We start from the raw sequence: 15,822 nt of genomic DNA on the forward strand, positions 1-15,822 counted from the left end.
GCACCTTCAACTGCACCACAGACTAAAACAGTTAAATGTGGTCTATTAAACATTAGGTCTCTCTCTTCTAAGTCCCTGTTGGTAAATGATATAATAATTGATCAACATATTGATTTATTCTGCCTAACAGAAACCTGGTTACAGCAGGATGAATATGTTAGTTTAAATGAGTCAACACCCCCGAGTCACACTAACTGTCAGAATGCTCGTAGCACGGGCCGGGGCGGTGGATTAGCAGCAATCTTCCATTCCAGCTTATTAATTAATCAAAACCCAGACAGAGCTTTAATTCATTTGAAAGCTTGTCTCTTAGTCTTGTCCATCCAAATTGGAAGTCCCAAAAACCAGTTTTATTTGTTATTATCTATCGTCCACCTGGTCGTTACTGTGAGTTTCTCTGTGAATTTTCAGACCTTTTGTCTGACTTAGTGCTTAGCTCAGATAAGATAATTATAGTGGGCGATTTTAACATCCACACAGATGCTGAGAATGACAGCCTCAACACTGCATTTAATCTATTATTAGACTCTATTGGCTTTGCTCAAAAAGTAAATGAGTCCACCCACCACTTTAATCATATCTTAGATCTTGTTCTGACTTATGGTATGGAAATAGAAGACTTAACAGTATTCCCTGAAAACTCCCTTCTGTCTGATCATTTTTTAATAACATTTACATTTACTCTGATGGACTACCCAGCAGTAGGGAATAAGTTTCATTACACTAGAAGTCTTTCAGAAAGCGCTGTAACTAGGTTTAAGGATATGATTCCTTCTTTATGTTCTCTAATGCCATATAACAACACAGTGCAGAGTAGCTACCTAAACTCTGTAAGGGAGATAGAGTATCTCGTCAATAGTTTTACATCCTCATTGAAGACAGCTTTGGATGCTGTAGCTCCTCTGAAAAAGAGAGCTTTAAATCAGAAGTGTCTGACTCCATGGTATAACTCTCAAACTCGTAGCTTAAAGCAGATAACCCGTAAGTTGGAGAGGAAATGGCGTCTCACTAATTTAGAAGATCTTCACTTAGCCTGGAAAAAGAGTCTGTTGCTCTATAAAAAAGCCCTCTGTAAAGCTAGGACATCTTTCTACTCATCACTAATTGAAGAAAATAAGAACAACCCCAGGTTTCTTTTCAGCACTGTAGCCAGGCTGACAAAGAGTCAGAGCTCTATTGAGCTGAGTATTCCATTAACTTTAACTAGTAATGAGTTCATGACTTTCTTTGCTAACAAAATTTTAACTATTAGAGAAAAAATTACTCATAACCATCCCAAAGACGTATCGTTATCTTTGGCTGCTTTCAGTGATGCCGGTATTTGGTTAGACTCTTTCTCTCCGATGGTTCTGTCTGAGTTATTTTCATTAGTTACTTCATCCAAACCATCAACATGTTTATTAGACCCCATTCCTACCAGGCTGCTCAAGGAAGCCCTACCATTATTTAATGCTTCGATCTTAATATGATCAATCTATCTTTGTTAGTTGGCTATGTACCACAGGCTTTTAAGGTGGCAGTAATTAAACCATTACTTAAAAAGCCATCACTTGACCCAGCTATCTTAGCTAATTATAGGGCAATCTCCAACCTTCCTTTTCTCTCAAAAATTCTTGAAAGGGTAGTTGTAAAACAGCTAACTGATCATCTGCAGAGGAATGGTCTATTTGAAGAGTTTCAGTCAGGTTTTAGAATTCATCATAGTACAGAAACAGCATTAGTGAAGGTTACAAATGATCTTCTTATGGCCTCGGACAGTGGACTCATCTCTGTGCTTGTTCTGTTAGACCTCAGTGCTGCTTTTGATACTGTTGACCATAAAATTTTATTACAGAGATTAGAGCATGCCATAGGTATTAAGGCACTGCGCTGCGGTGGTTTGAATCATATTTGTCTAATAGATTACAATTTGTTCATGTAAATGGGGAATCTTCTTCACAGACTAAAGTTAATTATGGAGTTCCACAAGGTTCTGTGCTAGGACCAATTTTATTCACTTTATATATGCTTCCCTTAGGCAGTATTATTAGACAGTATTGCTTAAATTTTCATTGTTACGCAGATGATACCCAGCTTTATCTATCCATGAAGCCAGACGACACACACCAATTAGCTAAACTGCAGGATTGTCTTACAGACATAAAGACATGGATGACCTCTAATTTCCTGCTTTAAACTCAGATAAAACTGAAGTTATTGTACTTGGCCCCACAAATCTTAGAAACATGGTGTCTAACCAGATCCTTACTGTGGATGGCATTACCCTGACCTCTAGTAATACTGTGAGAAATCTTGGAGTCATTTTTGATCAGGATATGTCATTCAAAGCGCATATTAAACAAATATGTAGGACTGCTTTTTTGCATTTACGCAATATCTCTAAAATCAGAAAGGTCTTGTCTCAGAGTGATGCTGAAAAACTAATTCATGCATTTATTTCCTCTAGGCTGGACTATTGTAATTCATTATTATCAGGTTGTCCTAAAAGTTCCCTAAAAAGCCTTCAGTTAATTCAAAATGCTGCAGCTAGAGTGCTGACGGGGACTAGAAGGAGAGAGCATATCTCACCCATATTGGCCTCTCTTCATTGGCTTCCTGTTAATTCTAGAATAGAATTTAAAATTCTTCTTCTTACTTATAAGGTTTTGAATAATCAGGTCCCATCTTATCTTAGGGACCTCGTAGTACCATATCACCCCAATAGAGCGCTTCGCTCTCAGACTGCAGGCTTACTTGTAGTTCCTAGGGTTTGTAAGAGTAGAATGGGAGGCAGAGCCTTCAGCTTTCAGGCTCCTCTCCTGTGGAACCAGCTCCCAATTCAGATCAGGGAGACAGACACCCTCTCTACTTTTAAGATTAGGCTTAAAACTTTCCTTTTTGCTAAAGCTTATAGTTAGGGCTGGATCAGGTGACCCTGAACCATCCCTTAGTTATGCTGCTATAGACGTAGACTGCTGGGGGGTTCCCATGATGCACTGTTTCTTTCTCTTTTGCTCTGTATGCACCACTCTGCATTTAATCATTAGTGATCGATCTCTGCTCCCCTCCACAGCATGTCTTTTTCCTGGTTCTCTCCCTCAGCCCCAACCAGTCCCAGCAGAAGACTGCCCCTCCCTGAGCCTGGTTCTGCTGGGGGTTTCTTCCTGTTAAAAGGGAGTTTTTCCTTCCCACTGTAGCCAAGTGCTTGCTCACAGGGGGTCGTTTTGACCGTTGGGGTTTTACATCATTATTGTATGGCCTTGCCTTACAATATAAAGCGCCTTGGGGCAACTGTTTGTTGTGATTTGGCGCTATATAAAAAAAAAATTGATTGATTGATTGATTGATCAAACAAAGCGCCAGTCTCTCAGCAACTTCTCAGACAAAGGAATTCCGACGAGGGGCTGGATGACTCCTCCCACAAGGAGTGCTCACAGGCGAATGACGTCACCGACAGGCGTGGAAAAACTCACGCATGCGCACGAGGGTTCAAGCATGTCTGACGTAAAAACATATGAATGAAATCCATATAGTTTTTGAAAAAAATAAAAAGGACCTATACTTTATGGACAGCCCTCGTAGATGCCTTCACTGAACAGCTCATCTGTGCCGCAGCCTGCAAGCTGATCACACACACACTCTGCCCCCAGCTCCGCCCCCAGATGGGCGGGCCGTGAATTATGTGTTTATGGTTGAAAGATGTTACATTTAAAGCTTTATGTGCGCTGAGTGCACGCGTTGTATTAAACAGTATGTGTCAAAGTCAAACTGTGTTGTGTCTGTGTAGCGTGATAAGCAGAAGGACAGCATGTATCATGACACACAACATAAAGTTATTATTATTACCACCATTATCTGTATAAGGAGATATGAGGCTATTAGCAGTATTATTATATATTATTATTAGTATTATATGAAGTTAGCAAAGTAGTGAATTGTCCATGAGACATACTGCTCCAACATACTGACCTGTGGTGTTCCAGCAGACAACATGAGTCCAACTGTTTCTTTGAAGAGTTTCTCAGCCTGAGAGCAAAACCATCAACAGAACCACTTCAGTCCAGAGCACTCACTGCCCCCTGCTGGCAACAGCAGGAAATCATGAGTCAGTACTTACACTGTCCAGGTCACCCTGCAGGAACGCCAAGTTTGCCATCTGCACAGAGACATCAGAGCAAAAAGGCCAAAGGTCAGAACACAGCTAAAACAAAACTGGCAGGTTGGTTCCTCAGAAGAAGCTTCAAGCTAAGACCCCCATCACACACGAGAAGAATGAGCAGGAATCAAGCAGAATCAGCCAGGATGGGGAAAAAAACTGAAACTTCGAGGCGCAGTCGGGAGCAGAGGTGGAAAACTCCAAAACCCTCCCATGTGTTGCTTCTACCTGTGCACCTAAAACAGGTGACCTCAATAATGAGCTCATCCACCTGCCTGAAGAGATGAACTGATTACAATCAGCTGGTTTATTAGGACAATGGAACAAATATGTGGTTGGACTTTTACTTTCTGAAGCCGGAGACAGATGTGTACAACTGCCGGATGACCACACAGAATGTCGGCGGATCCCGTCCAGACTGAATCGTGCACATCCACACGACCGCAGCCCAAACGTTGTTAGACAACAGTATACTGCAGTCCATATATATACGGACTGCTGTCAGACTGCACCGAATCATAAATAAAGTACTCAGACTGCCCAAGTGCTGTCACTCACTCACCGATTCACTCGTCCACTCACTCCCTCACGCGCACTGACCTCTGAGCAGGACATTGTGCCATAGGATGGACATGTGTGTCCCACACATGATGGACTGTCAGCACTGTGCTCAAGGACACAGCACGGCGAGGCTGATGTGCTGAGCACACCAAGTGCACAGAGTGGCTGTGCACCGTGCCGTCCTGTCAGATCATCGGGGCACTGCGCGCTACGGGACGGCACCTGACATAGGACATATTTATGCTGTGGTGGATGAAGCATTTGTGAGACGATGTTGTCAGCACACGGCACAGCCACAGCGAGAGGGACTTAACCACAGGCTGCAGCGCCGAGCCGGTGTGCGCCCTGCACTGACACACACCTGGGGCTGTCCCGAAGGTGAGTTTACATGTTTATTTATGGTACCATGGTGAAACAATTCCACCGTCACTCCCCTGAAAGAGTAAGATGGTGAACATGTCATAATCTGTGTATTACGGGGGTGACATCCTGTTCAGCTGCACTGTGGGCGTTGCGCCTCTGACGTGCACAATGATGCATTGACTCGCAGTGACAGACAGTGCTTTCAGTTTTTTTTTCCCTGTCTGCATATATAGTGATGGTAAAAGCCACACTGGCAGAATCATTTATTTACATTAATACATATATATATATATATATATATATATATATATATATATATATATATATATATATATATATATATGCAATTGATTATTGCAAGACGGGAGGTATGGAGTGTGTGAGTGAACGTGGTGTGCATGTGTGACCACAATACAACACACCAGGACAAACAACCACACCACAAGGTGCTTTCAGTTTGACTGCGCAATGTCCACATCCACTGCACATGATGGATGTGTGCCACATACATGTTGCAGATCAACATATCATATTAGGGACATTACGAGGACTGATTTCTTCCATCTAAGAAATATAGAAAAGATTCGTCCCATCCTGTCTATGGCTGATGCTGAGACTCTGATTGATGCTTTTATTTCTTTCAGATTGGACTATTGTAATGTTCTGTTTTCTGGTTTACTGCAGTCCAGCATCAGGGGTCTTCAACTGGTTCAAAATGCTGCTGCCAGACTTCTGACATGAAGCAGAAGGTTTGACAATATAACGCCAGTTCAGGTGTCCCTTCACTGGCTTCCGGACTCTTTGAGATTGGATTTTAAAGTGTTATTATTGGCCTATAAAACTGTCCACAGACTGGCACCCGCCTACCTGGCTGGCCTGGTTGAGCCCTATGTACCGGCTCAGGCCCTGTGTTCACAGGGTGCAGGCCTACTGTGCGTCCACAGGGTGAATAAAAGTCAGTGGGGTACAGAGCCTTTTTCCACCACGCCCCAGCTCTGTGGAATGATCTGCCTACGCAGATCCAACAATCAGACTCTGTGGAGACTTTTAATGCTACTTTGAAGACACACTTTTGTTCCCTGTTTTATCATTAGCATTTTATACGATTGTGTGTCTTCTTTTATTCCTTTTATTTATTTTATTCCTTTTCTGTTTCCTATTCCGTTTTTTTATTTTTTTTATTGTGTTTTTAATCTTTATTTCATTTTATTCTGCCTTTTCACCTCTTAAACCCTAGAGACCCCAAATTTGGGGACTTGCCCTGTTTTGGAACATTTGAACACTCATAACTAACCAAATGCTGACACCAACATACACTTATTATACATCAAAATGTCAAGTGAAGTCTCCTCTACAAAGGTATCCACTTCAATCACATATCAACTAACCACAGCTGAAATGCCAAGCAAATAAAGACATAAATCAGAGTTCATGTTTTGGATAAAAAACCCTCATTTACTCCTACCAAATATTATTTACTTTCAATTTTTTTGCATCCACAACATCCCCTAGGACCTGTCTTCTAGCTGATCCAAACTTTTGCATTTTTGACCTTGTACAAGCTGAGAAATAAATCATAATGTACGGGTATGTGATGTGGTGAAACAGGCTCTAAGGCTTAAGGGGTTAAATTATGTTTGTGAAGAGCCTTGAGGTGAATTGTCATGATTTGGTGCTATATAATTTAATAATAAATTTATATCCTTTGTGCTCACTGAACAGGATCCAGTGGGGGTGCACGTATGCCGGCAGTATTTGACGTGCCTGATCCATTTTGGGGTTCCTCAGACTGCGATAAGATTGTTCCAAATGCTGTTACGCCCTATGAATATGTAGATTGCAGGGGGATGGCACTCAGACTGCACATTGGCTGCCATTTGATGGGTGTCCCACCTGGACTGCGCCACGAGTGCTTTGCACATGTGCAAAACATTCAAGGCAGGCAAATGGGCCTGCCTGCGTCGACTGCTCTGAGACTGGTGTCTGACATTTTCAGACTGCACCTAGGCACTTTTCGGATGTGGGTTGATTCATCATTTGGATGCCATTTGGCCCCACTCGTTCTATGTGTGATGGGGGTCTAAGGGCCCCATCACACATAGAACGAGTGAGCACAAGCCAAGCCAAATCAGGCGGAATGTATATATAAAAAAATAAATAAATTCGTGCCATATCTGGGAGGTAATAGGAATTGCAAAGGACAGCCATTCAAATACCCAGACTCAGACCTGCCCCGACTAATCCGTACACATGAGCCTCCAAACGCAGTACAAATGTAGGTGGAACACAGTAAGAGTGTCTGGACAGCTGCCAGAATGCAATAAGAACAAACTTACAAGACATACGACTGCGGCCCGATTGTGGTTTGGCAGAATATATTCCAGCAGCACTCAAGGTGTACTCGTGGTGCGTTCAGGCACATTCGGCCACGGTTCGACGTGGTGGAAACATGCCGAACATCCTCCTGAATGCGATCAAAATGTCACAAATGCCCTTTTCACGCCGTGTGATTGTTTAGACTGCAATCAGATGGCACTTTGACTACCGTTCAAGATTCTTCCACGTCGAATGTGGACGAATGGACTGCATTCAGAATGCCATCTGACAACCATGAATGCACCTTGACACCTCCCGAATGTGGGTCAAATTTCCCTTCGACCGGCATTCGGCCTCTAGTATGATGGGGGTATTAATGATGTTAGCTCAAAGACGTGAGATTACATGAACTGAAGCCGAAGTTGCTGTTCATTCAAAAGAGGCGGCGTTACCAGGTTGTAGGTGTAGATCAGTGCCTGGTTGTGGTTGGTCCTTTGAGCTAGATCGACGGCCTGGCGGAGGAAAGCGGAAGCCGCTTGAAGCTCGCCACCATACACACTCAGCTACAAGAAGAACACACATATCATCATGCAACCCCAATTCCAATGAAGTTGGGACTTAATTATCGCTGTGAAATTGTTCCAAATATGTCATTTTCTTTGAATGATGTTATGGAATGTGTTACTGTGGAAAATGTGAAAAATCAAAAAACATAATTAGAAGTTGTATTTACAGAGTTCCTGGATCAAATATAAACTTTTTTGTGGAGAAACTGATTGAAATGTAGAACTCAATTCAAACCAATGAGCTTTTATTTTTTTGTGGAGACTTTAACACAGATTTTCTAAATCCTCATAGCAAAATACACATAGCAGAATTCTTAGATTATGTGTTCTGTATGGGATTATATTCAGCAATAACACACCCAACCAGGGTTACGACAAACACATACAAGCACATCTGTACAAGAAAAGATATAAGACATATAAAAATAAGCTAACTAATATTATGCGATCTTGTAAAAGGCAGTATTATAGTGATTTATTGGAAAAAAAATAAAACAAGTGGTGGATTTTCCCTCAGGAAGGAACTGTGACTTTTTGCTGACTGCTTACTGGGTGTTCACACACCCACCATAACCTGTTTGCTCTTCCTGCCAGCAGTACCAGATCTGACAGCTGGAGTCAGTGGCCACCTGGGGACTCAGGACTTGGCGGCTCCGGTGTGTTGCAGGTCTCTGTTGGCGGTGGAAGTCGTGTGGGGCCCGGCTCTTCTCTGGACAGGCGTCTCCTATCCTCGAGCCTGCCCACACTCCATCTGTGATATAATTGACTGTTACCTAAAAGCAGCATCTGTATTCTGTTGTGCACATTTCACAACATTAAATTGTTATAATTTTGGCATTTCCATTGTCCGTTCATTTATGCCCCCTGTTGTGGGTCCGTGTGATGGTCTAGTGGTTAAGGTGTTGGGCTTGAGTCCAGAAGATCATGGGTTCAAATGCCCGCCTGACTGGAAAAATCACTAAGGGCCCTTGGGCAAGGCCTTTAATCCCCTATTGCTCCCAGTGTGTAGTGAGCGCCTTGTATGGCAGCACCCTGACATCGGGGTGAATGTAAGGCATAATTGTAAAGCGCTTTGAGCGTCTGATACAGATGGAAAAGTGCTATATAAATGCAGTCCATTTAATAGCAGAACGTCGACGGGAGCGAGACGAAGGGTGTGGTCAAGCACGAGCCGTCCCTCTTCCTTCCGGGTCCGAAAAGGCGCCGCCTTCCCCACGCTCCACAGCCACAGCACTCCACATGACGACAGCTCCCCCTGCTGACGTTGCTATGGAAACGAGCAGGGCCAAAAGAAAGTCAGATCACAGACAAAAACGGCCCCAAACGGTCAAAACAACAACACTTGCCCTTAGAGACTGGGCTAAGGGTGGGTCACAATACCCACGCGGGGAACCCACACAAATCCGCACGCATCCCAGTCACGATCCTGAGTGGGGATCTAACCCTTCACGCCACAGCATTGGTGGAGAAGGGGTCGGAAGGGAATCTGTTGGACAGCAGATGGGCAAAGGAAGTAGGGCTCCCTCTAGTAGCCCTCCCTTCACCATTGAAGGTATGGGCACTAGATGGCACCCTTCTTCCACTAATCACACACCAGGCACAGCCCGTGACATTGGTTGTGTCTGGGAGTCACAGGGAGGAGATCGTGTTTTTTGTAACACCTTCTACCTCCCGAGTGATTTTGGGCTTTCCATGGATGGTTAAGCACAATCCCCGGATAGATTGGCCGTCTAGGGTTGTGGCTCAGTGGAGCGAAACCTGCCACCGGGAGTGTTTAGGATCCTCGGTTCCACCCGGTGTGACCGCTAAAGAGGAGGTTCAAATCTCCCCCAATCTTGCGGAGGTGCCAGCCGAGTACCACGATCTTGCTGACGTTTTCAGCAACGATCTGGCACTCACGCTGCCCCTGCACCGTCCGTACGATTGTGCCATTGATTTGATCCAGGGCATTGAGTACCCGTCCAGCAGGATGTACAACCTCTCACGTCCTGAGTGCGAATCAATGGAGACCTACATCCGGGACTCTTTAGCTGCCGGGTTGATCCGGAACTCCACCTCCCCGATGGGTGCTGGTTTCTTTTTTGTGGGCAAGAAAGACGGCGGACTCCGTCCATGCATTGATTACAGAGGGCTGAACGAAATCACGGTTCGCAACCGATACCTGTTACCTCTGTTAGATTCAGTGTTCATGCCCTTGCATGGAGCCCAAATTTTCACAAAGTTGGATCTTAGAAATGCATATCACCTGGTTCGGATCCGGAAGGGAGATGAGTGGAAGACGGCATTCGACACCCTGTTAGGTCACTTTGAGTACCTGGTCATGCCATTCGGCCTCACAAATGCGCCCGCGACGTTCCAAGCCTTGGTAAATGATATCTTGCGGGACTTCCTGCATCGGTTCGTCCTTGTATACCTGGACGATATTCTCATCTTCTCCCCGGATCCTGAGACCCATGTCATGCATGTACGTCAGGTCCAGCAGTGGTTATTGGAGAACCGGCTGTTTGTGAAGGGCGAGAAGTGTGAGTTCCACCGCAGTTCTTTGTCCTTCCTGGGGTTTATAATCTTCTCCAACTCCGTTGCCCCTGAACCAGCCAAGGTTGCGGCGTTGAGAGATTGGCCCCAACCAACAAGCCGTTGGAAACTGCAACAGTTCCTCGGCTTTGCAAATTTCTATCAGAGGTTCATAAAGGGCTATAGCCAGGTGGTTAGTCCCCTGACGGCTCTGACCTCCACAAAAGTCCCCTTCACCTGGTTGGATCGGTGCAAAGCCGCGTTTAGGGAGTTGAAACGCTGGTTCTCGACTGTGCCTGTTCTAGTGCAGCCCGATCCTAACCGCCAGTTCATTGTTGAAGTGGATGCCTCTGACTCAGGGATAGGAGCCGTGCTGTCCCAGAGCAGGGAGTCCGATAAGGTCCTCCACCCTTGTGCCTATTTTTCCCGCAGGTTGACCCCGGCTGAAAGGAACTATGACGTCGGCAATCGGGAGCTCCTGATGGTGAAAGAGGCCCTTGAGGAGTGGAGACACTTGTTGGAGGGAGCTGCGGTACCATTTACAGTTTTCACGGACCATCGGAACCTGGAATACATCCGGACCGCCAGGCGTCTGAACCCCAGGCAAGCCCGCTGGTCATTGTTCTTCGGTTGTTTTGGCTTCCGGATCACGTATCACCCCGGGACCAAAAATCAACAGTCCGATGCATTGTCCCGGGTGCACAAGGAGGAAGTCAAGACAGAACTGTCAGATCCACCAGACGCCATCATCCCCGAGTCCACTGTCGTGGCCACCCTCACCTGGGATGTGGAGAAGACCGTCCGGGAGGCCCTGACACGGAACCCGGACCCGGGGAATGGACCCCCAAACAAGCTGTACGTCCCACCAGAGGCCAGGGCTGCCGTCCTGGACTTCTGTCACGGTTCTAAGCTATCCTGCCACCCAGGGGTGCGAAGAACCGTGGCAGTGGTCCAGCAGCGCTTCTGGTGGGCGTCCATGGAAACCGACGTACGGGAATACGTCCAGGCCTGCACCACCTGCGCCAGGGGCAAGGCTGACCACAAAAGGGACAAGGACTCCTCCAGCCGTTGCCTGTGCCTCGTCGCCCCTGGTCCCACATCGGCCTGGACTTTGTTACGGGCCTCCCGCCGTCCCAGGGCATGACTACCATCCTCACGATAGTGGACCGGTTCTCCAAGGTGGCCCACTTCGTGGCCCTCCCGAAGCTCCCAATGGCCCAGGAGACAGCAGACCTCCTGGTCCACCATGTCGTACGTCTGCATGGGATTCCAACTGACATCGTCTCTGACCGTGGTCCCCAGTTCTCCTCGCAAGTCTGGAGGAGTTTCTGTAGGGAACTGGGGGCCACCGTGAGCCTCTTGTCCGGGTATCATCCCCAGATGAACGGACAGGCAGAGCGGGCGAACCAGGAATTGGAGCAGGCCCTCCGCTGCATGACCTCAGCGCACCCGACTGCCTGGAGCAACCATCTGCCCTGGATCGAGTATGCTCCAGGCCGTCGGGTGCGCTGAGGTCATGCCCTAACCCTAACCCTACCAATGGGGTACCAGCCCCCATTGTTCCCGCTCGTGGAGGGAGAGGTTGGGGTTCCCTCGGTCCAGGTCCACCTCAGGAGGTGCCGTCAGGTGTGGCGCACTGCTCACTCTGCCCTGCTGATGGCCCGGATGAGGGCCAAGGCCCATGCAGACCGCCGGCGTTCCCCAGCCCCTGCATACCAGCCCGGGCAGGAGGTGTGGCTTTCTACCAAGGACATACCGCTTCAAGTGGAATCCCAAAAACTGAAGGACCATTTCATTGGACCATTTCCGATCATTAAAGTCCTCAGCCCGGCCGCAGTGAACCTGAGGCTACCAGCTTCACTGCGGATTCACCCAGTCTTCCACGTTTCCCAGATTAAGCCACACCACACCTCAACCCTCTGCACCCCCGGACCGGCGCCGCCTCCTGCCCAGATCATTGACGGAGAGCCTGCGTGGACTGCCCGCAGGCTCCTGGACGTTCGTTGGAAGGGTCGGGGATTCCAGTATCTGGTGGACTGGGAGGGTTACGGACCTGAAGAGCGCTCCTGGGTGAAGAGGAGCTTCATCCTGGACCCGGCCCTCCTGGCCGATTTTTACAGCCGACATCCCGACAAGCCTGGTAGGGTGCCAGGAGGCGCCCGTTGAGGGGGGGGGTCCTGTTGTGTGGGCTGCCAGAAGAGGAGGGTACTGCTGGCCCAATACCAGAGAGCGCCCTGCCTGAAGGCGGGCTTCAGGCACTAGAGGGCGCAGTTGCCATCCAGGAGCCAGGACTGTCAGCTGTCAGCAATCATCATCATCACCATAAAAGCCTGGAGGACACACAACATCTCTGCCGAGAAATCAGCTTACCCGACAGGTAACCTCTCAGCCGTTTCTGTGCCGGTCGCACATTACTTGCTACTGAGTTTTTTGCAGTCGTAACCTTTGTATGCTCGCAGCTTGGAGCTGGGTTTGTGGAAGTTAGAGGGAGTTGGCGTTTCCCACTCCTCACTTTCTTAATCATTTAAGTATACTATTGGTACTGCACGTTCTCAGTTTTCCTGTTTCTGGGAGCGGTGGATTTTCCCTCAGGAAGGAACTGTGACTTTTTGCTGACTGCTTACTGGGTGTTCACACACCCACCATAACCTGTTTGCTCTTCCTGCCAGCAGTACCAGATCTGACAGCTGGAGGCAGTGGCCACCTGGGGACTCAGGACCTGGCGGTGGAAGTCGTGTGGGGCCCGGCTCTTCTCTGGACAGGCGTCTCCTATCCTCGAGCCTGCCCACACGCCATCTGTGATATAATTGACTGTTACCTAAAAGCAGCATCTGTATTCCGTTGTGCACATTTCACAACATTAAACTGTTATATTTTGGCATTTCCATTGTCCGTTCATTTACGCCCCCTGTTGTGCTTGTTGTGTCCTTTTTGCTAAAGCTTATAGTTAGGGCTGGATCAGGTGACCCTGAACCATCCCTTAGTTATGCTGCTATAGACGTAGACTGCTGGGGGGTTCCCATGATGCACTGTTTCTTTCTCTTTTTGCTCTGTATGCACCACTCTGCATTTAATCATTAGTGATCGATCTCTGCTCCCCTCCACAGCATGTCTTTTTCCTGGTTCTCTCCCTCAGCCCCAACCAGTCCCAGCAGAAGACTGCCCCTCCCTGAGCCTGGTTCTGCTGGAGGTTTCTTCCTGTTAAAAGGGAGTTTTTCCTTCCCACTGTCACCAAGTGCTTGCTCACAGGGGGTCGTTTTGACCGTTGGGGTTTTTATGTAATTATTGTATGGCCTTGCCTTACAATATAAAGCGCTTTGGGGCAACTGTTTGTTGTGATTTGGCGCTATATAAATAAAACTGATTTGATTTGTGGATCCGTGTCATTTCACTTTCACAACAGTACAGCTGTTAAGGAAAATAAAGCTATAGCAGATCATTTTAATGATTACTTTGTAAATGTGGGTAAAAATTTAGCTGATTCAATTGTGTCTTCTGGACTGCGTTCTTTCGATTACTGTAAAACAACAAAATTCAGGATTCAATGTTCATTAAAGAAACTGATGAATATGAAATAATTTATATTGTTCGTAACTTCAAGGGGAAAAGATCAATTGATAGTGATAGTTTTGATATGTCTTTGATTAAAAATATTGATTGTATTGTTAGACCTTTTACGTATATTTGTAACCTGTCACTAATGACTAGGAAATTTCCTTTCAGAATGAAATTAGCTAAAGTGATACCGCTGTTTAAATCTGGAGACAAAAATGTCTTCGCAAATTATAGACCAATCTCACTCCTGCCACAATTTTCCAAAATTTTGGAAAAGGTATTTTTAAAGAGGTTATATGATTTCATAACTAAACATCACATACTTAGTGAACAGCAATATGGTTTTAGAATAAAAATCACACTACTTCACTGGCTGTAATTGATTTTGTTGAACAGATTACAAATGCAATTGAAAATAAGCAATATACTGTTGGGTTTTTTTTACAGAAAGCATTTGATACTATAGAACACACTGTGCTATTAGACAAACTACAGTGGTATGGTATCAGGGGATTGGTATATGATTGGATAGTTAGCTATTTATACAATAGATATCAGTATGTACATATTGGTGGGGCAAAATCTGAACCCATGAAAATTACTTGTGGGGTGCCCCAGGGTTCAGTTCTGGGGCTGTTGTTGTTTCTTCTGTATATTAATGACATATGTTTGGTTTCCAAGTCCGTCAGATGTATTTTGTTTGCTGATGATACGACTGTGTTTTATAGTGGGGATCACTTGGGACAGACCTTGGACATGATGGAGAAAGAACTACAGAAGTTTAAACAATGGTTGATTCAAACAAATTATCGCTCCACTTTGGTAAGACAAAGTGTATTATATTTGGAAACAAGTCCAGGAGTTCCTGCAGAAATTTATTATTAAATGATATTGAAACTGAAACTGTATGTTGTGGCTGGCGTGCCTGGCTGGCTTTTGTGTGTCTTTTGTTTCTGTCTTTTGGTTTTCCTCCCAGGTGGTGCGCATTTGGGACTGAGTGGCTGTGTAGCTGAGTTTATCAGGACCTCACCCTGATCACCTGAGGCTGATCACGTGCAGCTCGTCAGGACTCACAGCTGTGGTGCATCTACATGGATTGGAACACGGTAGCATTTAAGTCTGGAGTACACAGTGTGTATTTGCCAGAGACTCGACCTTGTGACCAGACGGGTGAGATCGTCGTCTCGAGAGCCATCTCATCATCAGTGGATGCAGAGAACGTCCAGGTTTGATGCATGGTCTGTGAAAGAGGAGGGGGTGAGGTCTCACGCTCGTCAGCACACTTCCTGAGGTACGTTAGATTTTGTGACTAACATTTATACAGTCAGTAAATGTGGTGTCCCTCACACCTTATTATATTGAGCTGTATGTAGTCGTTTAATCAGCTTCCACTGCAGTGGAGTTTTGTGAACAGGGTGTTCTATGCCTGCAGGGTGGGAAGCTGATTAGTAATTAAGCCAGGAAGTGTTTGCTGTTTGTACACCTTTGAGCGGTCCCTCTGTGTGTAGAGTGTGGACTCACATGATGATTTCTTCTTTCACAGACTCAGTTTGTCGCGGCCACCTGGGGGGTGTCGGCGGGGTCCTTGGGTCCGAACTGGTTCTGGCTCCGGACCGTTTTGTGCTGCTGGGAGCAGACCGCAAATCCGCCACGCCAGACCGCGTACTTATTTGTTTGTATTTTTTCACATCACTGTTATGTTTATTAAACCCTGTTATCCTTTGTACCGTGCTCTGCTTATTTTATACTGGGTCCTTCAAACGCTGGTCGGTTCTCCGGGCTGCGTCCGACACATAACACTGTAACTGATAC

The 15,822-nt window shown here is 46.2% G+C and overlaps 1 protein-coding gene across 2 annotated transcripts in view; it reads right to left on the reverse strand.

The window, feature by feature from the left end:
* Positions 1-15,822, reverse strand: part of ttc19 (tetratricopeptide repeat domain 19) — a 164,103-nt gene that overhangs the window by 88,044 nt on the left and 60,237 nt on the right. For both annotated transcript variants that reach the window (XM_034183689.1, XM_034183690.1), the window contains exons 4-6: positions 7,828-7,938; positions 4,097-4,135; positions 3,949-4,005 (exon numbers count right to left, since the gene is read on the reverse strand). In XM_034183689.1, coding sequence (XP_034039580.1) covers positions 3,949-4,005; positions 4,097-4,135; positions 7,828-7,938 — 207 coding nt within the window. The remainder of the gene's footprint in view (positions 1-3,948; positions 4,006-4,096; positions 4,136-7,827; positions 7,939-15,822) is intronic.

This window comes from Thalassophryne amazonica, chromosome 12 (assembly GCF_902500255.1).
Source record: "Thalassophryne amazonica chromosome 12, fThaAma1.1, whole genome shotgun sequence".
Lineage (NCBI taxonomy): Eukaryota > Metazoa > Chordata > Actinopteri > Batrachoidiformes > Batrachoididae > Thalassophryne > Thalassophryne amazonica.